The sequence below is a fragment of the Streptopelia decaocto genome (assembly GCF_964273445.1).
Source record: "Streptopelia decaocto genome assembly, chromosome: 2".
In the NCBI taxonomy this organism is placed as follows: Eukaryota; Metazoa; Chordata; class Aves; order Columbiformes; family Columbidae; genus Streptopelia; species Streptopelia decaocto.
In genome coordinates, this window is record NC_138655.1 from 120,823,054 (window position 1) to 120,847,533 (window position 24,480).

The following is a 24,480-nucleotide window of genomic DNA, read 5'->3' on the forward strand; positions in this document are numbered from 1 at the left end:
AAACCCACCTGGACACGTTCCTGTGCGACCTCACCTAGGCGTTCCTGCTCCAGCAGGGGGATTGGACTAGATGATCTTTTGAGGTGCCTTCCAATCCCAAACATACTGTGATACTGTGATAGAAGCAAATATGGTTCAATGCTAGGCACACTGAAGAGGTAAGGAGTAAAGCCAAATCTAACCAGAACAGGCAAAATCTAGTCATTTCTTACTGGGAAGAAGGGGCCAGTTGGTTCAGCTGCCATGACCAGAAGTGTTTATGGCAGTACATTGCGCTGAGAGTCTGGGCTTTACCTCATATGTCCTGCTTGCCTTAGCGGTGCAGTTGAGCTGCTGGCTTTGGAACAGGAGCTGCTGCCCCTGCTGTAAGACAGACCACGCTGTACAGATTTCATTTTCCTTGAAGGAAATTGAAGGTCTTGCATTAATTTGCATATTTATTTAAGTGGAGCTATAAGGTTTAATTAACGTTCGTAAAACACTTCAAAAATCTAAGATGCAATATAGGTGCTGCTGATCTTATTTGGTGGTGGTTTTCTACCCCAGGATGTCTCTTGAAAGACTGGAGTCCTGTTATATTTGGGGGAAACAGCAAATGCTATAGACTCCCTCCTGTATCACTTGTACTTTGGGGAAAAAAAACAACAAACAAAAAAAACCAAAACCAACCAATGTTCAGCAGAAATCTGCATGATATGTGTAGGTGGAGTTAAAATATTTCCACAGAAACTCCACCGATACATAAACTGAAATGCCTACAAAAGAAGTGCTTCAAACTAACAGCAAGTCCTGCAATTTCTTAGTTTGCAATGGGCCTAACTCTGCCTGCGCAGATCTCTGTGGACTAATTACAGGCCAGGGACACTAATGCTTTGCACTTCTGTGCCAGACTCATAATTGCAATCATACGTTACCATTCCTTGGAGCACACACCCAATATTGTATGCAACAAAGTAAAATTCCTAATATTAAAAATAAGCTCAAGATGATGCCATGATGCTTAAGCCTTATTTTTCTCTTTTGAAAAAGAAAATACAATGCAGCGCATGACATTTGTACAGAAATTAATGAAAAGGAAAAGTGAATTTATGAGCTTTGAAAAGTGTAATTCTTTTCTTTGCCTTCTGTTGCAGGTTAATTACTTTAAAGTTTTGCATCAATCATTTTCTGATTTCCAATTCTTTTATACTCAGTTTTAAACAAAGGACAGAAATTTCTGGAAGGTCACTGGTCTGCTTTCAATACTTCAGACATAAGCTATACAAATATAATAGGGAAAACTCTTTATTCAACCGGTGTCCATACACCAAATGGAAATTGTTTCTACTATTTCCTAGATCTCATAACACATAAAGAAATTTGAAGCTGTTGCTACTTGTATTATTTTCTACTTACTAATAAACTTTGTGTAATACAGTTGATCTTCTCGAAAGTGTAAAGGAAAAAAGATATCCTTTTTCTTTCCACAAAGTAGGAAGCCACAATGAAAATAAAATACAATAAATTATGGCCATACTGATGAAGCAGTTGTTTGCTACAAGAAAACTAAAGTTTCTGAGTAAAGTCTATTATCTTGACAAGAAATCAGCACTACTATTAGCTACTTCGAAGCACCTGCACATTAAAAGAAAGGGAGCAAAATAAAAAGTTTTGAGCACCAATTTGGACTCTGTGGATAGACCAGGCAAGACCATCCATAGCAATGCCATCATAGCCAAATTCTCAGTTTACCTCCTTATTATATTTTTGTCACTCCAATTAGCACCGTCAAAAATGGTAACTGAAAAAAGAACAAACAGAAATAATTTTTTAGCCCAGCGCAGCTGTTTGAGGTGGTAAGGGTTGGCAGCAGGGCAGAATCAAGCTAAACGGTAGGGGAGGAAGGGAATAGTCAGGTTGAAAAAAAACAAACACAACAAAACAGTTTGGAAATGATAATATCTTTGGTCTAGGCTGCAAACCCTGTGTACAACAGTGAGAGAACACAAACAACATGAAGTCTTCGCATCAGCAAAATCAGTTTGTGTCATAGAAATATTCTGCTGATTTGAGGGAAACCCCCACAAGAGAAACACACTGAACACAAGAAAACAGGGAATTGAGGCTGGCAAATGCACAACAATTTGGACATTTAGATACTAAATTCTTAAGAAACTGGCTGTTGCTATATTAGAACCAATAAAATTCAAAAGGCAAAATTAGGAGCATACAGGTGTGTCTATCACGTTCGAAAGCCATCACAAATCCCAAAGCATAGAGCAGTCCTCCACGGTACTGGAAAAGTATGTGCCTCTTGGAGATGCGATTGCTCCCCAGACCCATCCTGACGCGGTGCAGCACTCAGCTGCCACACAGTAGAAATCTGCCGTGTTCAACAGCTCATTTACCTTGCTGGAAAAACAACTCAATTCAGCAAACTCCCAAATTCACTTGATGCAGCTGCTCTCAAACCCCTTGTTACAGTTTAATGAAATGTGCTGACTGAGCTGTTTCATAGTAAATATTAGTTATAGCAGAACTCTCCTCTCGAATTGAGTCTTTTAGGAGCAAGAGGAGTCTACAGCGCCCTACCACTGACACAGAATCGCCCATAACTCACAAATAATAAAATACCATCTGAGGGCACAGAGGTTATTGCCATCAGCAGCTCCCTACAGAATTGTAAATCATTTGAACAAAGCTTACCCTTTTTTGAGAACTTCAGGCTGAAATCACTGTATATACAGGATGCCAGTGTCTTACACAGTGTATGAAGACTGCACCTTTAGCTCCTTCATTTAACCTTGCTTCACAAGTGAGTGAACCCTGAAGGGGCTGCTCTTTCCAGATGAAAATAAGAAAGATACCACAAATGCACTGGCAATTTGTCTTAGAGGACGCTTCAACCTTTGGGCTACCAGCTTGCCAACCCTCTGATAAGCCATGTGGATTAACTGTGAAAGGCAATGTCAGTGGGATAGGCTACGGTAAAAGGCACTGAAATTCAATGGAATATTATTTTTGTGGGTATCTGCAGGTCTAGGCCATTGCCCAATGCAAAGGTTATGCTATTTCCATCACTGTGATTAAAATATTAAAAACACTGAACGTTCTTCAAATTAAATCCCATTTCAACTCCATTGCAGGTGTGTTCAATAATGTGGTGATGTGTTACCTTCAGAAACACTATAGCATCTATAATCTAGTGTTTCTGTGAATTCCCAGTGCCCCTGGAAGTGAAGTTTTCCCTATGGGAAAACCCTGGAAATGTAATTCAAAGGTTGCTGCTCAGAGAAGAAATATTTTGCTTAACAAAATGTACCCATCCATTAAAAAAAAAAAAAAAAAAAGAAAGCCAAAAGCAAGCAGTACACTTACTAATCCACACAACACATGTTGAAATCAATCAGTCTTAGCTCTTGGTCCCAAATGTTTTTTTGGAAGTGAACACTGTCACTTGCATGACGTGGTCACTTGCATGACATGGTCACTTGTAACATACGTTTACTCTTTGACTGCGTAAACTTCAGACATTGAAAATAACATGATATTTTGATGTACAGGTCTTGTCTGAGTCTTGGTACATGATGCTGAATCCTCAGTACTTAAATGAATAGAAACTAAAAATTAAATTATTATTACTCGGTTTGAACTGAAATAACAATGTTCCTTTGCAATGAAACACAGAGGGTGGAGATGAAAAAAGGCTGATAGACCATTGATCTGTTTTTGTGCCAATGGCTGAAAGTCCCTCCTGTGGATTTGAAGGCATTTGGCCCAGTTGAGTTCTACATGTCCCAAACAAGGACCTTTCCCTGATTCATTTCAAACACAAGTAGAGCTCTTAATATACTGGCAATTTCTGCGAGATATTCAAGTTATGCTTTCCCTATTTTATTTTCAGCTCCTTATTTATATTGTTAGTGCTGTGAAAACCATCTCCTCCTTTCCATGGATGCCCTTCATGTACATACATTGTGTTACAAGCTACTGTTGTCCATCCCCTTCATGCCCTTTTTTACGACATCTGTGATCGAAGTTGATACAACTGAAGTACCTCATCTTAGACAGAACTGATATTGTGTGAGGGACTGCAGCAGTGATTAGCAGAGACTGTGGTCATCCTTACATCTAATTGATCATGTTGTTCTTTTCTGAGCCGGATACAGCCCCTTCAAGCATTTCAGGACTTCTTGCTGTGCTTACGAACGCTTGTAGCGTGTGGAGACATGACCACAGGATTGTTTCCCAGCTCTTGGCAGAGAAGACCAATGGAAGTACCAACTCTGGGAGACAATTCTTGCTTTTTACATGATCACAGTTCAGCAAAAAACCTGCACCTCTCTAAGATCCTCAAACTTGTCTTGGGTTACAGAAACCCCACAGAATTTGTCTGCACCACTGATAACTCAGATTCATTACTTCTCTGGAAAGCTGCAGTCATTGTTTCTGTCAGAATCACCCGAGTCTACTTTAGACACAGACAGGACAATAAAAACAAATTTTGTTCTAATAAAGAAAAGAGTTACAATCTTAATTACAAAATTGAAAACATACTTACAAAAGAGAAACACATCAAGAAAATACAGATGATAGACCTGACTTTTGTTCTCCACCTTTTACTGAGTTTGCCAGTCATAGGTGTGGCAGGATGTTTCAAACTTGGAATTATTTTCAGATGTTTTTAACCTATTATTTGTTCCTCTTTTCTGCTTCCCTGTCTGTTAAATGAAGAGCCTCTTTCAGTTAAATAGTATACAAATCACTAAAACCAACCAAATGAAACTAAAACAATCTTATGTCCCGAAAATCTACCCTGTTATTTGTGGCATCAGCACCATTTCACATGCACATGTGTGAACATGTACTTTTTACTCCTAACATTCAAAGTTTTTAGGGGAATGACCTGCTAGTAGCTAGCAAAAAGAGTTCACAATCTTGTTTCATCTCTAGCAGACATAGGAACAAAAACTTCTGGGAGCATGACTCAACTCAGCAAAGGTGAACCTTCTGGGGGCAGGATATGCTGCAGACTGCTCGCTATATGCCAGATACTATAAGTTTATGGTTTTTGGTTTCTATTCACTATTGCAAAATAAAAAAAGTTCATTTTATATGCAGTTCATGGCTATCAGTAAATACTAAACGTGCTTTGGAAGCCGTGTCTTTGAACTACATTGTCCTTCAAAGTATCACCAGGTAGCACTTTTAGAAGTTACAAAACAGAACTGCAGCAGCCATATATAAGAAAATACTAGAGAAACAAGACTCTAAATATTCTGGTTCACAGATATGTGAAGTCTGCTGCCAATTAATTATAGGAAAGACATTTGTCTGATGCTGAAAATGAAGTTATATTAGTTATGGCTCTTTTGGCTGATACTTTTTGTTCTGCTGATCCATCACCATTGCTTTGTGTTGATTTAACGTTTTATCACTACAGTCAGGGAGTCTGAGCCCTTCTCTGAAAGGGAATCTGGGCTGATGTCACTTTGAGTCAGTAGCTGATACCTCAAAAAGAGGCAAAGAGTCCTCAACAAAAGAACTTGTTCATTTGTGGCAGTGTCACGTGAAGGTAAAATTTAGCACGGAATAAAGCTACTGACATGCTGGGCTCACATGAAGGGCTCCTTGAACTGAAAAATGGAATTCCCTCTGTCTGCGTTTATCTCCTTTTACACCCCCCTTCTCTGCCTATGGCATGCAATGGCTTTGAAGGTAGGCATACCTGCACATAAAGGCAAACAGTAAGCCACTACCAGCAAATGGTAGAAAGTAAAGCTGAGTTCAGAAGAGAAGGGGGAACACTAAAGAAATGGGATGTGATAAACTCTATTCATTCAAAAAAAACCATCTAACCACAGCTATGGTCAAATGTAGACTGTGGAATCCATGCTGAGACAGCTGATCAGAAAGAGCTTCCTCTATAGGAGGGCTGATCAAACTAATTCCCACAAGAGTCACTGGGACTTGAAGAAGGTCCTAAAAGGGAAAAGATCACATCTCTCCTTATTCACCCTACCAGGTGTTTGGCCTATATTCTGTCAAATTGAGAATTTTTCCATCCAGCTGTTGCACCTGCAAATGTTTCATTATAGAAACTAATCTATATATATTTTTTTTAAGATTGGTAAGCTATTTGTCTCAATAATATTTAGTGGCAGTGAACTCTGCAAATTGGTTAAATGCTTCATCAAAAGTTATTTGTTCTTTACTGAATGTTTGGAATCTCATGCTGTCCAGTTGCACAATGTCCCTTTTTTATCTGAAATGATGTACCAGGCAAATTGGAGCTGCCTTTCAAAAGGCTGCTTGGGAAGGAAGGTGCAGGAGGAGTTATTTGTTTTTTATAAATCTCGAGAGAGCTTATGTTGTTCTTCTCCTTTCCAACCAGAATAATTTCTCCTTAAATGGATCTCCTGCCACAGACAGCTCCATGTTGTTAATCACTTGCATTTGCCCTGTACTTGGGCTCAGTAAATGAACGAGGATGATCTTAGTTTCAGCGTGAACTAAGCTAATTTCATTTGCAATGGGTTCAGTCCTGTATTTTCCACAAAAACAGTAACTGAAACAGTCAGTCAATAAACAAAATAAAAGAGCTTCAAGATTAACACTTGATAAAGTGAAAGGCACAAGCCTGCAAAGAAACTTTGCTCCTGTAACACTCCAGGGGCCTTGCAACATACAATTAGAATAACAGAGAGTGCTTTTTGTAACAAGGATCTGAACATCAGGGGAATGAGATGATGTTTCAGCTTCATGTAGCTGTAATATGTGCAAATAGAATTGCAGATTAAACAGGAAAAAAACAACCCTATCTAACAAAGCAGTTATTCTGCTGAGGCCTTTAGGTGACATTTTAAACCACTGGTGACCATGGAGTGTCCAAAGGAAATAAAAGATAAAAAACTTATAACAAGCTTGTTGTTCCATTGAAAGGTTCTGGAGATATTATCAAGCTCTGCTGGCAACAGAAAGAACTAACAAAGTGAAAGATAAGACTGATGTACCCGCATAACAAGCCTGTTATTCCACTGAGAGATTTCTGGTGATACTATAAACCAGGAAAGCTGAGTTAGGGCTATTTGCAGTTTTGTCAGAATTCCACACTATATCAGTGCAGTTCTTCCCCCTGCCCACATTTTTAATACAGAGGTATCTGGAACAACTAAATACATTTTTTTTGAGTTTTTTGTTTGTTTGTTTGTTTGTTTGCTTGCTTGAAAAGTGCAATGGAGAGCTTATTTTGTAAGTTGTCTACAATGATTCTAAATTAGAAACTGAAAGCTGAGTGAACCATCTGCAAGCGTGAAGAACAATTAAGCAGCAGCACAGTTGAGCTAGCAGTTTGAGTAAAAAACCTGGCTTATACTCACTCTCCCATTGGTGTGGGCCTCAAAGGTTTAAGGTGAAATGAGCCTACGGTAGGGCAGTTCCAAAAGAGAGGGAAAAGGAGCTGGAATTACCTCTCTGCCAAAGAGGACTAACCAAGTCTGCCTCAATTTGTTGGATGAACCTGGAACCCAAGCAGTATCTGAAACGGATGCTAACAGCAGGGAGGGGAGAGAAACCTGGACCAAGTAAGTGCAGAACAGAAAAATTCCTTCAGGAATGAGCAGCAGAGAAGAAAGAAAAGAGCAAATCTTCTTTCCACTGAAGAGGCAGATTATTGTTACTCCTGACGGCAAATCATGGAAGTGCCACAATAAAAAGGAGTCAAACAACAGGGACTGAAAGCAGCAATCAGACTGCTCAGTTTTTATATTTCTAAAGGTTTTTGTGTTATATCCACTCAGGCATCAATCACAACTTTATTAAACCATGAAACAGATGTCAGATCAATGGCTGTATCGGAAACATTTTGAATGACAGGCTGATGATGGAAAAATTCCAGCCTCCATACATTATTAAACACATACTAATGCTGCTCTTTCAGTGCTGTCCTTACAGACTCACTCATTCTCTTCTCTCTTGATGACTCCTTTTTTAAAACAAGACTTGCTGTAATAAATAACAATAAACTAGTAAACAAAAGAAAAATTTCAAGGTTAAAACCGGTTCTTTGCCTTCACAGTATGCCTCCTGGCATTAAAATTTTGTTTTAATGCAATTGTAGGAGCTGAGGCTGGGTGTCAGCCTTAATCAGAATATTCAGAGTTATCGCCTTTTTGCTGTAATCTTGACATAATTTAAGCTTAGGTTTTCTTTACATATTTGCCCACATCCAGTGCACCCATGTAAATACTTTCTTCTCTTTATGAGTGAAGTATGTATGACACATACATATAAATATGGCAGAAATTGTCCCTCTGGCAGATTCTCTGCTTAACTCCAGATTTCAGGCAGATTTGGGGAGGTGATCAGAGCAGCACACTTGCTTCTCAATTCATCAGTAACATAAACTGTATTTTCACTGGCACAAATCAATTTGGTTTTCATAGAGGCAGAAAGGAATTATGTTCTTGGGGGATGAAGCACAAAGCACAGTAACTGGGAGATGCACATCCTGTATGAAATTCTCTCACAGCACATGAACACAGGGTTGAGTTGCCACAAACTGCAGACTTTTACCTCCTTTCTTCCCTCCATGCCCTTTACCATGCTTTGGGCTGGAATATTTGCTGAAGCTGTATGTTTTTATGAGGTGGGCAGTGAGATCAAGTAAAGACAGATTTTCAGGTTTTCACTTGAACAGGCATCTTGATAGTCTTAGTGCATCCTCCTGATCAGAGGAGTGCTTCGTAGAGCAGAGATGTCTGATTTTATGCAGACAATTCAATAATAGATAAGAAATAAAAATGTTTAAAAAGATAAACAAATAAAACTAAATACACATTCTTTGGGGGTTTTGGAGAGAAATAAAACTTTTCATTGCTATTCATGGCAAACACTTTCCTACAGAAAATCCTTTGTTCTTTTTGGGGCCAGTAACTGAAGGCTTCCCATGACACCAGGGGAAGGCAGGTGGCTGAGTGGGGCTGTAGGAAAACTGCTCTGGTTTGGCTGCTGGATTGGATGTTCCCAGCTGGAAGCAAGCAGCCGTGCCGGCATTTAGCCAGAAATGCTCCCCCCTGGCCTGGTGACTAAATAATCAAGTGCAGGCAGGGTTGGAGGCAGCTGCCCCTCAGATTCCCATGGGGTTCTAACGTGTGCTTCAGGGCTGAGAGATCAAAACTCAAATCCAACTTTTCGTGTCGGGGCAGGAATTGGCAGAGGCCGCTCTTACTCAGGTAATTCGCCTCCCCAAAGGGCTAAAGAGTGCTCCCCTGTGAAGGGGCTCCCCCCTGGAACAGCTCCAGCCTGGAGAGAGCATTTTAATCTTTTAGAGAGCATCAAAAGGTAGAGTAATTCCCACAGGATATAAGGCATGCAAAGGCCTTTATGTTATTTCTCTAGCTTGCTTGCTGAAGAATAGATTTTCTGCTGAAGTAATATTTCAAAAACCCAGCATTCATCCTGAATTGGGCAAGTTTGGAAGTGGGTTTGAAGTCACCACTCAGTTAAGTGACCACAGAGGTCTGCTTTGCCTGAAAAAATATGTTACGCTAATTAGTAAAATGGCTTGTGTAAGGAAGTGGATGTATTAAATACTTTTAATAAAAACTGCTTTGCATACTGCAGGCTTTTAAATTAAATTGGGACAGTTAGAGTCGACACTGAGCAGAATTGTTTGTGACTTTTTGGCTTGTTTGCTTTAAAAAAATCTGTCTGGTTTCTTGAAAGATAGCTGGTGGCTCTTTATGGTACCCTGTTGCACAGTTTTAAGGATAAAATTAAAAGTATGTTCACAAGAGAAATGTATAGTTTATGTCTTATATCTCCCATAAACTTAGTCCTGCTGAGGTACCTACAGTAGCACATTTTGGACTTGGCTCAATTTGTCAATGCTCCTCTCTCTGGACTGAAATTCAGACTTCAGAAAAAAATGAAGTAGAAGTATCTCTAAATAAATCATATCTTTAAACAGGTTGTCTATTGTCCCCACAATTTTTTTGCTGTGACAGAACACCTCGGGAAGATTCAATTTCAAGTGAGGATGGATACATCCAACAAAACTGCTACTGGCAGCCCAAATCCTAAAGTTCTGCCTTTAATTCCTGGCAGGAGGAATTCCTGATGACCTCCACGATTATCCTGCTTACATGAGGACTTTAGCTGAACATGGTGCTGTTTGTGTTTTTACGAAAGAGAAATCCTGTATGTGATAAAATTGGGTGTCATTTGAGATTTACGAAAAGCCTACAGATATTCTAACACCCATCAATCATTTTGTTCTTTCTCTCTGTTTAAGTTTTCTGTAAATGAGTTAAGAATTTTCAAGATAGTAAACATAAACCTATATGGTATACCTCTGAATGTATTTCAAGAAGTTGTCACGGAATGCTCTGACCTTGAAAGATAAGATTGTGTAAAGAGCTAGGAAAAGGAAGGAAAGACTTCATTTACTTTTGGTCGCCGTAAAATAAATTCAGGATCCTATTATCACCCATTAGATCATCCATTGCCTTTAATAGTCCTTCCCCTGCCTCTCCAAGTGGATTTGTTACTCTGGACTTATTATGAGCATTGCAATAGTGGTCTCAAGTTGGAAGAGAACATTAGCTGGGAATTTTCTAGTTTGCATTAAAGATTGCCAGAAAACGAATGCGGAAGACAATGTCTGTAAGAGTCATGGAAATGAAAATGACAGATAGAAGGAAAAATTCTTAGGAGTTTCCTAGCAGCACAACCAGATTCATTTTCCATTTGCTTGCCTTAATTTTTAAACACACTTTTGAATCACAGTAATTAGACATGCAGAAATTCTCACTAGCCTTGGTATTTCCTTAAATTTCATCTCTCTTGAGAGGGGAAAAATGCTGACATTAATTAACTTTGAGGTGTAATTCATGCTTCTTTTGATTATTGAATGAAACATTTAAAATAACAGGAATAAACAATGAACCATCATATTCTAGTTGCCTCAGAAAGAAATACATAGGTTTTGCGGTTTGGTTGTTGTTGTTAGAGAGGGAAAAGATACCAGAGTTAGAATTAAATTCAACAGATAAGAAAATGGGAGAAGAAGAGAAGACCCAATACAGTGAGTTAAATATCTTTGTAAGGATGAGACTTTTTTCAGCACTTTATTCAATTAAAGAAAACAAAGCAGAAGAAACAAAAATATCCCACCAAAACCCAAACCCAAAAACCAAACCCAAAAACCAAACCCAAAACCAACAACAAAAAGAAACCAACCAACTAACCAACCAACCAAACCTCAAAAAACCCCCAAACCAAAACCAAAGTTGGAAAACTGTGCTCCCATAGCTTAGAATCAAGTAGTACAGTGGTGAAATAGAAAAAAAAAAAAGTAAATGTATAATAGATCTTTCATGTAATTATTTACGTAAAGCACATGTGTGCTAAAGACATACAAAAGGAATGTTTATGCGTGCATTTTTGTAAAAATATACATGTACATGCAGCATTCACATATGAAATCACCATATATTATTGTGTGTAAGCTGTTGTATTTTGGGAACATTTGTAAGAGTTTTAATAATTCTTATTAACAGTTTTTTTTGCCTTTCTCTGACTCTGAGGGAGTTAATTGAGTCTGACTTACACAGCTTAAGAAGAAAATAATTGTTGAAATATGCATGTTTAAATATACTGGAAACACAGCTGACCTTGACCCAAAATCACATTTCTGAGCCTGGAGCAAAGTAGGTGAGTACTGGATTCTACCACGAGGCCAGAACTCCCATTTCCCAGTGCTATAAAACTTTCTAGATTGACAAGCAAACGATTTCTGTTTTAAAACTAAATTGATAGAGGAGTACTTCCATATTTACATGACGATTAGTACAGATACTTCCTGCTAAGTACAGAGTAGCTTTTGTTGACTTACTGTTTTACTACTCATACTATTTTGTCTTTTCTGTTCTATAATACCTCATGCTAACTATATGATGGTTTTAGAAACATATCTGTAGATATATGTGTGTGTGATGTAGCGATATGAGGATATTGTTTATGTGGTACATCATGTTTGAGTCATGATGAAAGGCACTTCCATATGTTTCCCCAGATAGGGCCAGACATCTCTGGACATGGAGCAAAACCAAAATAAACCATGGCAATATTAAACCGCAAAAAAGTGAAGCACTGAAAACCCAAGAGTAATAAATTACTTGGAGAAACTCAGTAAGCAATAAACATTTTGCAATATAGACTGTAAAAAGAACAATCTATGATCTTACCGTTCCTGTTGTGCCCAAGGAAAGGTGGTTCATCTGTTGGGTCAGAGGGCCCATCATGCTTGCTGGCTGCATTGACATAGTGTGGTCCATTGTTGGTGTTATCACAGCACCCTACAAACACAAATCATTTACACTTTAACATTTCACTTATAAAAAAACCAAAACAAAACAAAACAGCACTCTCTAAATGAATGAACCTGGCTGAACACTTGACATGAATCTTAAAAGAGACTAATATATTTGTCAGAGGAAATATGTTTTGTTCCTACTGACAACCAAGCTACACACACATATTATTTGTACTACTAATGAGGCCATTTTATGTCAGTTCCAATTAAGTGTCATTTTTTACTTCATTGCTTCTGACAAACAAATACATCTGTTCATTCAGTGATGAATGCTACTGTACATTGCAAAATGCATGTCATTTCTATTCTTCCATATCCTATATAGAACAATCCTACACATAGAACACATATGTCCTCAATTTTCTCTGACTTGTAAAACCTTCAGTCTCTGAGATCTTCAACCTATTATGGCAATTATCTTGGATTTTTCCAGTCCCAATTAAGAACTCTTACTCATGACATTTTAGAGCTGATTAAGTAAGACTAGCTATTGACAGCTAGTTTGGTAGTGACACCCATTTAAAACACATACACAGCGTTTAAAAGCATTTTTCTTCTCCGCATGAAAAACAAAGACATTAATAACAAACAGCATATGAACTAAAGCAAGAACAAGACTTTGAACAAAAATGAAACAAAAGACATGCCAGAGGAGCACTGGAGAAAGCTCCTTTGCCATCCATATTCCTTGTTTTTTGCAGTCCCAGTCCCCAAGGTCCCATGTTGGTAACCTCACGCCTTAGTGAAGTGTTGATTCTCTTAATTTCTATGGTGTAAAATGCTGCTTCCTGTGTTGGTTAGAGAAAGTCAGAAACAGAGTGGTCTGCTCTTTTCCTTGCAGATAGTGAAATAAGAAGGTATTTTCTATTATTTCTTCATATTAAATAATAGCTTTACTTTGTGTGCATGTATGTCTCTGTGCACACATCATAAATTTTCACAAAAAAAATCACAACATTACATCTGTTAAAAAGCACAAGAAAATGTGGATGAAATTTTTTTTTAAGAAAATTGGCATTTTTTTCATAGAGATTACTGAAAAAATCCACCTATAAGCAGGAATCAAAATAAACTAGTTCCAAACCCCACAGCACACCTGTTCTTAAGTGTCTGTCTCAGATTAGCGCTATGTGACTGTATTGCCAAGAATCTGTTTAGAAGCAAAAGATCTCAAATTTTCTGTTGCAAATAAAAAATAAACAACAACAATAAAAAAATGCTGAGGAAGTACCAATTCAACGTTTTTCACCTTCCAGCAATATTTTGTCTATGCACCTCCTATCTGAAAAGCCCAGATTCTGCAGTCCCTGTGAACTCATTGCTTGCATGCAAGCAAAGAGGAGATAGGCTCAGCTTGGTCAGTCCTTTTTATAACACCCGCAGCATATGAAATACATACACACTTGTTTTATGTTGCATAGTGGATTACGTTTCTTGCACTGACAGAGTCCCTAGAGAAATTTGGTAAATTACAGAAACTAGCCGCCGCATAAGATCTGTCATGCTTCCTAATAAAAGCTTATAAAACAAGTTGATCAGTGTGCAAGTATCAAACCTGCAATGCTTGCAAACACTTTTGCCTCTTTCTTGGCTACAATAATTTGCATTGCTTTTACACAGATACATAGATTAGCCCATAGATTAACTCATTCGAATGAACTACCCTGGTGCTAACCTTCTTTGTTGGCACAGGTCTTTACAACTCAAGATATAGTCACAAACTTTCACCACGAAATTTCTTCTAGCCTAGAAGGGTTAACATTTTATTCAAAAAGCCCTTCTTTTTTCCTTACATGACATTCTTCTCTTCAATGCTGCTCCTCTCTTTTTGCTGAAAAATATCTACCCCTTTTGCTTAAGGAGCCTGAAAGCAAATCTGTGGGTCTTGGGGTTTGGACCTCCACCTGCACTTTTTAGTTACGGTAAGAAATCACGATCTTTATTTTCAGAATGATCCACACCAAAACCCAGCATTTTACCTGTACCGAACCATAAATGCCCAAATAAAATTTGTCAATCCATAAACAGTTCTCAGTTCCATCTACGAGCAGTTTTCACCTTTGGCTCAGAGATGAACAATTGCCTCAGGGTTTTCTGTGACAGACAAGGTGAGCTCCTACTTGTGACGTGTGAAGGGGTAAGCAGAAATTCACTCCCGTACCACAGTCTCATGCAGTCCCACACTGCCCACAGTAGTGGCTGCAATTAATTTAGGATGTCCCAAAGCCCTAAAATACCTAGCTTTCTTTGCAAAGATGTTTACTGCAAAGGTATGGTTGGAGGAACCTGCTGTGATTACAGATGTGACACACTGATAGCTATTCCGGTGTATAAATTCAGGAACCTGAAAATCAAGAGAAGGCAGTGGTGAAGGAAGTCTTATGATTTAGTGTAGCAAACACAAGTGCCAGACACACAGTGGAAAAAATCTGACAGCAAATGTCTTCCAGGGGCAAGACAGTTTTTGAAAATAAGCTATTCAAGAAAAATATGGACTTGAGAGAAAATATATCAAAGACAAAAAAATTGCTCAGAGACAGTAAACATATTGTTTTAAAATAGAAAATACATATATTCCAGTTTATAAACATGCACCATTTAATACGTTAGGAAAAGAAGCTGGGAATACAAATCACGTATTTGCAGCTTTCCTAAGACAGCTTAACATGTTTGAAGCTGACAGTTACCTAGAGCAGAGAATTACATGCATTTGCCAAACCATTAATGCACCAGACTTTGCAGAATCCTCTTGTGATCACGTAGGGAAAAAATTATACTTAATTAAGGAAATATCATCTGGTTGTTGGGGCGACACCCAGTCTCCAGACCAAAATGCGTTTCATAATACACGCTGTCAAGTCCATTCATATTCAACTTATTTAGCAGCAGAAGACAACAATGTCTTGCATCAGATGTTGCCATCATATTAAAAGTAATTTGATTCTTTTCAGCCTATAATAGGTATTTGTTGATAAACATCCACTTGGTGACTGGCAAAGGGTACAGCAAATTTATTTTTCATCTTCACCTGTTTGGATGTCTGATTTGTAAACTGTGTAAAGAAGCATCTTAGCATGGCATAATGCTACTGAAGGACCAGCTTAGTTGAAAAAAACATGTACAAGAAATTATTATGAGGATTTTGCCACTGTTTTTGCCAAAACAAGTAGCTGACCTGCCAGTTACTTGGGTCTACCCTGTTGCCTCAGTATGATTAATTTTTTTATAATTCCTGAAAGAAACTGGTTACCATAATGAATTTTAAATTTGGCCAAATGTTCTGGACATATCACTTGTCATACAATTCTGTCAACACTATAGTGGTTTTAAAAGAAATTAAGATTAACAGGGCAATTGTTGAGAAATCAATGATACAAAAGAAAATGCAACACTGCAATAAACCCAAGATAAGTTAATTGGCATACAAACCTTAATTCCTCTCCACTTTATTTGAAAGATCTTGCTGTTTTAAAATGCTCTAAACTCTATTGGACACACCTTCAATATAAGAAAGTGAATGCATTTATTTCAGAATATTTTCTAGTTTACCACTTGCAAAGAAAGAAGCCTGACTTTATAAACTACAAACAGTGTACACTCCCTGTATATCAACAAACTGAAATCACAGGAAGGACACTAAATACAGCCTATTTATTATATTAAGTAAACTATCTTTAAGTACTCGCCAATACCAAAAGGCATCAGCAGAAATAAAGTTTACGTCAGTGCAATGACACATGCCACCTTATGTGCCTTGAAGGGTGGGAGAGTGATATCAGAAATAAAAAGTGTATTAGGGGGCTTTATGAACAGAGAGTTCACTAGTTGAGAGATGCACTTGGGGGCCAATGGGAGGAAGGATGAGTTAGTCCCAGCTTTCTAGAATAATGAACTGTATTAAAGGCTTCTGTTTTATTCCAGTGTTCTAATACTGATATTGGACTCAAGGCACAAATAACAGCTGAATAAATAGTTTCTAAAGCTTACAGTAAGCATCTGCTTGTTTGACAGCTTACTTTTTCTTTATTTAGAAAGTTTTAGCAAGTTAAGCATACTTACAAATTCTGCCTTGTAAATACTGGCCAATGTAAAGCCAATAAACATTACAGCAGCAAACTTACTTTTCAAATTTGTTTACAGACATATTGTGCAGACATATGAGCACTAGGTCATTCCATTTGAAAAGTTATTACCATACTACCAAGTGAATGTCTTAATGTTATCAAGAACATGTTGTTTCTTGAGGTTTCATTAAACTGAGTGAAAGGATGATTTTCCTTATACTTATCAGACAAGACATGTCTATCAGGAATTCTTTTGTTTTCTCCCTACCTGTCAGTTTATAAGTGCTTTGACTGTATGCTGGCTTGATATATTCAATCCATGTAACAGTGTTTTTGCCCTGTCAAGAACATTAATCGCTAACAAAAGCATCCTCACAATGCTCACATAAGACTTAGCATCCCAGAAGACAAGAAGAAACACAGAGGTTGTGATTTGCCCGGAACATAACCACCGGACCATATATTAATAGATCAAACCTTCTCCTGTCCTTCCCACTACCAGATTTCACAAAAAACATCCAAAGGTCTTTTCATTCTATGTCAAAATAAGCACAGATTCCAAAACATTTACACTATTAGTGAAAACAAATCTGTATTTCCTGCACAGAACTCATGATCTTGATGACACTGAGCTGAGTGTAGTTGATACTCTAGAGCAGGGGTGTCAAACTAATTTTCATCAGAGGCCACATCAGCCTCACAGTTGCCTTCAAAGGGCCGAATGCAATTTTGGGACTGTATAAATGTATCCTACTCCTAAATTTTCACTTCCCTGACTTACTGGGTTCAAACAAAGCTTTCAAAAAGGATGCCATATTTGCATCCTCAATATTATCTTTTACGTATATACATATACACACATACATATACAATTAAAATTGCATATGGGAAGACAAATAATACTGCCATTTCTATTAAACTCAGGTCACACTTTTTTTGATGTTTGAAACTCTCAATCCAGGATTTAGCATGACAAAAGTAACTAAAAGCAAGAGTGACAGGTTTTTAAATTTCTTATTTATGTGCAACATTTAATAAACATTGAGTGAGAGCTTCCATTACTGGCTGAGAACACTTACTTTAATCAGGGAAATATGCTGGCAATACAAGAAAAATGCCTAACAGAAAGACTTGCCTTCAGAGTTTGTGCGTGGATGTAGAGGACCAGAGCAGGTTGGTGTCATGAGAGCACGTATGGTGTGTTTAATGCAGTAGGACCTCAGCTCCCCCTCAAGCAAGGTGAGGCAGGCCTGCCTGTCTGTGTGTCTCCATGAAGTCATGACAACAGACATCTGATGAGACCAAAATACTGTGCTGCTTTTCTTTTCTTTGATTTCTGCTTTTCTAGTGAGATTTAGTACACAGGTCATTTGCCAGGCACAGAGAGTAGCTAACTGGGTTTGGGGAGGAAATATCTGTGACATTTCTCCAACGTGCACTTTTAGTCACGTCATTACGGTGGCCAGTGACAGGCCAGCAGCTGTGATCTGTAGCAGATGTGCTGTGTTTCATTTCCTGCCCAAAACCATGAGGGACTCGCGCTGCGCGAGCTGCAATCTAGCGGCTGTGCTGGAAGATTCACTCATTTGAAGGACAAACACTGACACTGGCAGACATGAGAAATACTGAGGAACTGGCTACCAACAAGAGGAAAAACATGACAAAAGCAGGCAGGTAGTATAAACCTATGTATCCATCAGAGGTAAGATGAGAAAATTACATCCTATGCAACCACAGCCAGGAAAAAATAGTATGGCTGTGCATGGTGTTAGCCCCATAGCACCAGAAGGACCTAACCACAATCAGTCTTAGATGGAAATATCTGAAGTGTCTTCAGCTTTTAGAAAAGTGAGGTGGTATCACTGAATGAAGCACCAGGTAGGTATATTGAGATGTCAGGGTGGCAGAGAGCAGAGTGCTCCTCTGTGAGATCCCTAATTTTTGAAAGTACAACAGGAAGAATGGTCAAGGGATGGGTAGATATCAGGATGTCTCCCTGCAACTCCAAGATCAGAAAGGTTATTGTGAGCCAGAATTTACTACTGGTGATCAATACAAATGAGAATGCTTCACACAGTTGCTCATGATCTGCATGGTGGTCCTTGCAATGTTGAGCCAAAGGTAGCTCTTGAGCAGTTCAGAGCTAACTGCCAGGTCAGGCCTAAATCTAAGCTGCACTCTCAGAGCCACACTGAGGCAGGGTCTGCCACGTAATCCAAGTATCCACTTGCACGGGACAGGGAGAGAGCCACCTTGAAATGCTGAGGCTGATATTGCAGCATTGCTCTCAAATTCAGCTACAAACCCAACGTCCATCCTCCATGGGAGCACGCTGTGGAGCACTGTCATCTGCTGCCTATGTATAAACTGCTTTTTGTGTGGCTCCTGCACAAAGGAAGGTTAAAGGCATGGGGGTTGAAAAAATTATGTCCTTTCTCTCCCCATCTCATTTTCTGAATTTAAATAATTTAAAGTTCTGGAAGGCTGATGAGGGGAAGTAATAGCCATATAATCTCCTTAGGAATCCTTCCTGTCCTATCTATTAGGATGCTGGGAATGAAAACCTGAGTGGATAAGGATCTATTTCTCAAGATACGCTTCCATTCAATAACAGATTTTAGACTTGAAGTTGATAGACGGTGAAGTTCTGTATTAAGCCTGGGTTCATGTTATGTATCAATTCAGTTCTAGATCACAGTGGTTCACTCTGATCTTGAAATCTAGAAATGTCTCCTTATTAGGGAGGACAAATACAGAAATCTGTTTCACTGTCATGTTCTGGTAGATTTGTAGTCTGTTAGGTTAAACAAAGCCCTTTCTCACACAACAACAGAAAGAAAACTATTCCAGCCCTGTCTTTCGTCTCATTAAAAACCACAAGTTTTTAGAGCCTAAACACCCCACCCCAGATCCCAAATTGCATTTCATTTTCTGGTCTTGTAAGGCCCCAGGGGAAACTATGGGTGAAATTCACTCTATTCTGTATTGGGATTTGTCCTTTGACTGGTTAAAGCTGGTTGCCTGACAGTGCCAGTGTTGTGACAGACCTCAAAACCAAGACTGAGGTACGCATTTTCAATAGTGCCTTCTCTACCTTATATTTCATCATTAAAAGTAAGGTGAGCCAATGCTACGTTTTTCCTGACTCTAACCAGACCAATTGCTGCTTGGACTCAAGTCTGTACAAGTCAACTGCCACCAACATGTGGCTTTTGCTCCATCATCCTTGGACAGTGCCCTCAGTGACACATGTGCAGTTTTCCATTGTTTTCAACAAGCGATAAAACAGACACAATCTAGAGAAACTGTGGCTGCAAAAATGAAGTTACCTAAATATTCCATCACTGATGCATGAGACCAAAATAAGCCAGTAAAGCCGACAGCAACAAGCACACAGAGAAGTTAATTCGAAGGCAACCACATTTAAGTCAGTGAGGTACAACTGATGCAAATGAAATCAAACTCAGGTCCTCAGTTTTGTGACAACAGTCAGAAAATAGGAGTCTACAGAGGGCGAACACATTCTATAACTAAAAATGTGGTATTTTAAGTTCTCGTTTGCTTTAAGGTGAAACCATCCTGTGTATTACAATAATGCTTGCCACTTATAAGTGTCCCTTCTACCAAAGCCCTCTATGTGCTTTACAAACTGTGCGATATAGAGAGGACTCAGGACCTGGTCTGTTATCAGGTTCTGGGATGGGTGTGGGATCTACATCTGAACTTTCCCAAGTCCCGTGAGTGTTCAGATCGAGGTACGGTCAGGGTCATCACCATTAGAGGCCCAAAGAGGACAGGTGGTTTTGATCACACAATCCAGTCCAAATTAATCAAGAAAAGGGAACATTTTACCTCTTGATTCATGATGAGCAGATCTGAAGTAAATAATCAAAAACAGCTAGCTTGTCTACTTTGCTCCATACTGTATTGTCTTTCAAAAGAAGATGAAAATATTGAGGAAAAGCACTTTAAAACTGACCCTTGTGTGTAAAACTTTATTGTGCAAGTGGACCAGGAAGTCTAAAAAGTAGATGTGAAAAGTTAAAATGTAGGTTTTGGCTAATATTAAGCTAAAAAGAAAAAAAAAATGGATCCAGCAAGGATTATTTATTTTCTTTTAAATATATCTGTACTAATTAAGAATGACTAAATTGATATATTTTCCCTTTTTCTTGTCCAGATAAAGTCACTCCTGGGCTGAGATCTTCCTTATAAAGTTTCAGCCTGGAGCACATTTTTACAGCTGAATTATTATCCTTAAAATATGAGTTCATACTGGAAATGCTGGCAGCCCTCTTAACTATTGTATAGGAGTGAGCACAGCTGTAACATGTTAAATATGTTGAAAGTACATGGGGGGAACAGAGTGGCTCAGAGGACTGGTAATAGAATAGGGAGTCTCAATGCTGGGTCACCGGGTTCGGTCATTGCTGGGACTGAAAGTCATTATCAAGCTACAGCTGTTCAGTTATGTCCAGGCAGCAGCTACCCACAGAGAAACTCTCCATCACAAAATATTACTGCAACTGGTGATGTCCAACAGCCTTCCCAAGGACTGAAAAAGGTGGGGGGATGCATCCCCAGAGCTGCATCCCTGCAGGATAGCTCCAAGATGAAGAGTAGCAATGGTACGGAGGGGAAAGGTTTGCATGGTTACTGCCCTGCATGCTGCTGGGTCTACAGAGGGTCTACACGAGCCTATCGCTACCACATCTTTGCAGGGAACCCTATTTTATCAAAAAGTTGTTAACCACAAAGACTGATCCCAAAAGAGTTGATTTTCCACATTAGTGAATGGACCACATCCATCCCACCATACTACCAGTCCATCCCACCATACTACCAGTTTCAGAGGAATTCTGGTGATAGTAGTTAAATGAAGGCACAAAGCAGATGACAAAGTACTTTTTCAGCTCCCCAGTTACAGTAGTGCCTGGAATAACCAAATACTTCAGTATTACCTCTCTCTATGCTGATAGCTTGTAACCTCTTGCTATTTACATGAAATTTTAACCCATTTCAACCTACCTCAAAACAGCAGTGAATATTTGCATAAGCAGATGAATATAGAAAGTTCTGCATTTCTCAGGATCAGGCTGCCTGCTCTAGCGCAGTGTTTTGTCACAAACCAAAGTAGCCAAAAAAGTAGCCAAAGCAACGTGGGCAAATGAAGTCCAGATTTGCTGCTTCAGTTTTGTAATGTGAATGGATTTATTAGAATAAGTGAGGTAAGACTCTCTGGTTCACATTTATCCATACATGCTGCAGTAATTATTATGAAAAGCTTTGATTTATTATAGCTTTTTGGTGTACCACCATTTCCTAGCAGTCACTGTGTGCAAGCCCATGGCAATGCACAGCAGTTACATCCTGACATATAACAAAGATATTCTTTACTCCTTTACAGTTTTGTGTCCTCTCTGCAGCCTGATTAGCAGAATTTTAGGTTGAAGTAAAAAATGTTTCTCTGAGCTGCTATCCTGAATATCTTTCAGCTATTTGACTATTATAGAGGTGCTCAGTTTTCCCTGGGGAAAAAAATATTTATGTCTGTTTTATTTTCTTTGGCATCTAGAGATCAAGCTACCATTGTGGTCAACACTAACTTCAGAGGTCTTAAGGATGAGCCAAGAAAGAGAAGTCCAGGAAGTGTCAAGGTCTTTTTCTAAACTGTACTCTTACCCAACCGAAGGCAATTCTTCAGGCTACAAGGCAGCCAACTAGAAACTGCCTGCTACCAGGTACTGCTGTGAAAATGTCTCAGACAATGTAAAGCACCTTGCTCTGCGGCCAGGGAAGAATAAGTTGGTAGCCCGCTACTGTGGTGAATGTACCAAAGTCTTTGACCCAAACTGGATGATCCGCCTTCTGGGCAGTACAGACTGGGCAGCTGGGTCTGCCACGAGTTTAGGGAGATGCCTTTTGTTAATATATGAAGGCAAGAAGATCTCTATGCTTTGGAGGAATAAACCACAGTATAAGCTAGGGAAAAAAAAAAAAAAAGAAAAAAAGCCAGCTGGATGGTATACATGTATTACTGAGATGAACAGTGAATTATTTGGAAGAAACACTTTGAGGGAGAATGTGAATTCAGGTCACACTTGGCACATAATTGTGACCAAAAGAATGAAAAAATTGGACCTGTCAAAATGCAATGTTTCCACCATTTTTCAAAATGACATGTCACTTCAGAATTTATCTAAATTTGAAGGGGAAAAAAAGCTTAAAATTAGTTCAATAACCTAGAAATGAAAACAGAAAGATTACAGATATTTTGTCTTTGTTCTTCTTCTCACCCTCTCCCCACTCCCTAAGTTCTCTCCTGGAGTGGAGTCAAAACAACATTTTCACGACTTTTTCCATGTCACTACCCTCTCCCTCTGCACATTTTCACTTCAAGACAAGTTTTAGAGTTATTATTTGATCCTGCCCACAAAGCCAGATTTCATTATTCACAGAGTACTATATATGTAATAGTCTTGTCAGTCCTAGCCAGAGGCAAAGGGTAGCCTCAGAGGAAAAGGAAACAAGAAACATCCAAAGGAAGATAAATAAGAACGAGATGATAGGCAAATAGGTAAGACTCCCATCTTTTCTTGAGAGCTGTGTGGATAGAAGAAAGAGAGATCTAATTAATTCCAGAGTGACGGGGACTCAAGGGCTGGACTCTGTGCACTGCATGCTTGTGAATCTTCATTCCATGTGAACCGTCTTCCTCCCCAAACCAAACAAACCCTTGTTTTGTCTTTGACATCAAAAGGCACAACATAACTAACAACAGATGTTCCAATAAACTCCAGTACAGACCGGGCTCTTGGCAGCCCTATTTCTGTTCCGCAGTGGCTTTTCCAGGCGCACAGAAAAACCATTTGTGGGACTGAAAAGTACATGAAATGGTTTTCTGTTAGTATTTCTTGTGGTATTTTCTGGTACTATTTCTACTATCGAGGAACTACAGCAACATGAAAGACCCTGTTTTGTGGTGTTTCAGCCCTGTGTCACTGCAAATGATTATAAATGCAGGGAAGTAACGCAGAAATGCACAAGCTTGAAGCATAAAATCAGAACTAGATGAGGACAAATTTTTAGCGGAAGCTGTTTGCAAATTCAATGGTTAAAACCTCCACAATCCAGCAATCTCAGTAACATACAGGACTTAGTTCAGAGAATTCGAAATATTTGGCCTGAGATCGTGGCCCCACTGAAATCAATTAGGGTTTTGTCACCAACTTGAATGCTACCAGGATTTCACATTGTTTTAATCCTCAGAGACAGACATCAAACTGTACATTACCATGCAGGTATCCAATAGACTTTTATACCACAGGCAGATTGTCATTAATTAATTATCCCAAGCAGAGATGATTTTGCTCTTGTTTGCCGATCCAGACTGTAATTCAATTAATTCAATGATTTTTTTATTTTCAACAACCCAATTTTAAATTTTGTGTTATTTTTCTGTTCAGCAGTACTTGCCAGACAGGCAGCCTATGTCTGCCTGCAGACTTGTTTAATCAAGAAGAAAAATTTTATTTTATGGCAAGACAATCATCTTGTCTAGAAACTGAAGTAATTAATAAAGATAAGGACAACCAACCTGGGAACAGGAAGGCGGCAAGTCTAATAACAACTTCCAGTATGAAACCATCTAATAAATACTTGTTATGCGCACTGAGAACAATCCTTAGGCTGAAATGTTGCCATAAATTATTCATACAAAAGTTTTGGACAGTAAACAAATTTATGAAGATAATGATCTTTTTGCAATTCATGAACAAAAGTGGGGGGAGGGGTCAATCCCCAGAATAAATTGCAATGTATAAATCCAGCAGCTGTAGGCATGAAGTACTGATGCAGAGATTTGCTGTAGAAATTGTACAATAATCCTGCTGTATTTTCTCTTTCCAGAAAGACAGCTTTGAAGAGCAACTGCAGAGCCAAATAATTTAGCATATACTCATTTGCTGTTCTTGACCGCAACACTAATCACAAGTCAGGAATCAAAGCCTTTGGACTATAATGGGTGAATCAAATCAGAACTGTGCACAGCATTAGCCCTGA

General features: G+C 38.8%; 1 protein-coding gene across 5 annotated transcripts in view; it reads right to left on the reverse strand.

Annotated features, from left to right (window-relative positions):
- Positions 1-24,480, reverse strand: part of RBMS3 (RNA binding motif single stranded interacting protein 3) — a gene marked incomplete at its 3' end in the record, with an annotated part of 709,654 nt that overhangs the window by 25,762 nt on the left and 659,412 nt on the right. For all 5 annotated transcript variants that reach the window (XM_082045370.1, XM_082045371.1, XM_082045373.1 and 2 more), the window contains one exon: positions 12,228-12,338. In XM_082045370.1, the coding sequence (XP_081901496.1) occupies positions 12,228-12,338 (111 nt within the window). The remainder of the gene's footprint in view (positions 1-12,227; positions 12,339-24,480) is intronic.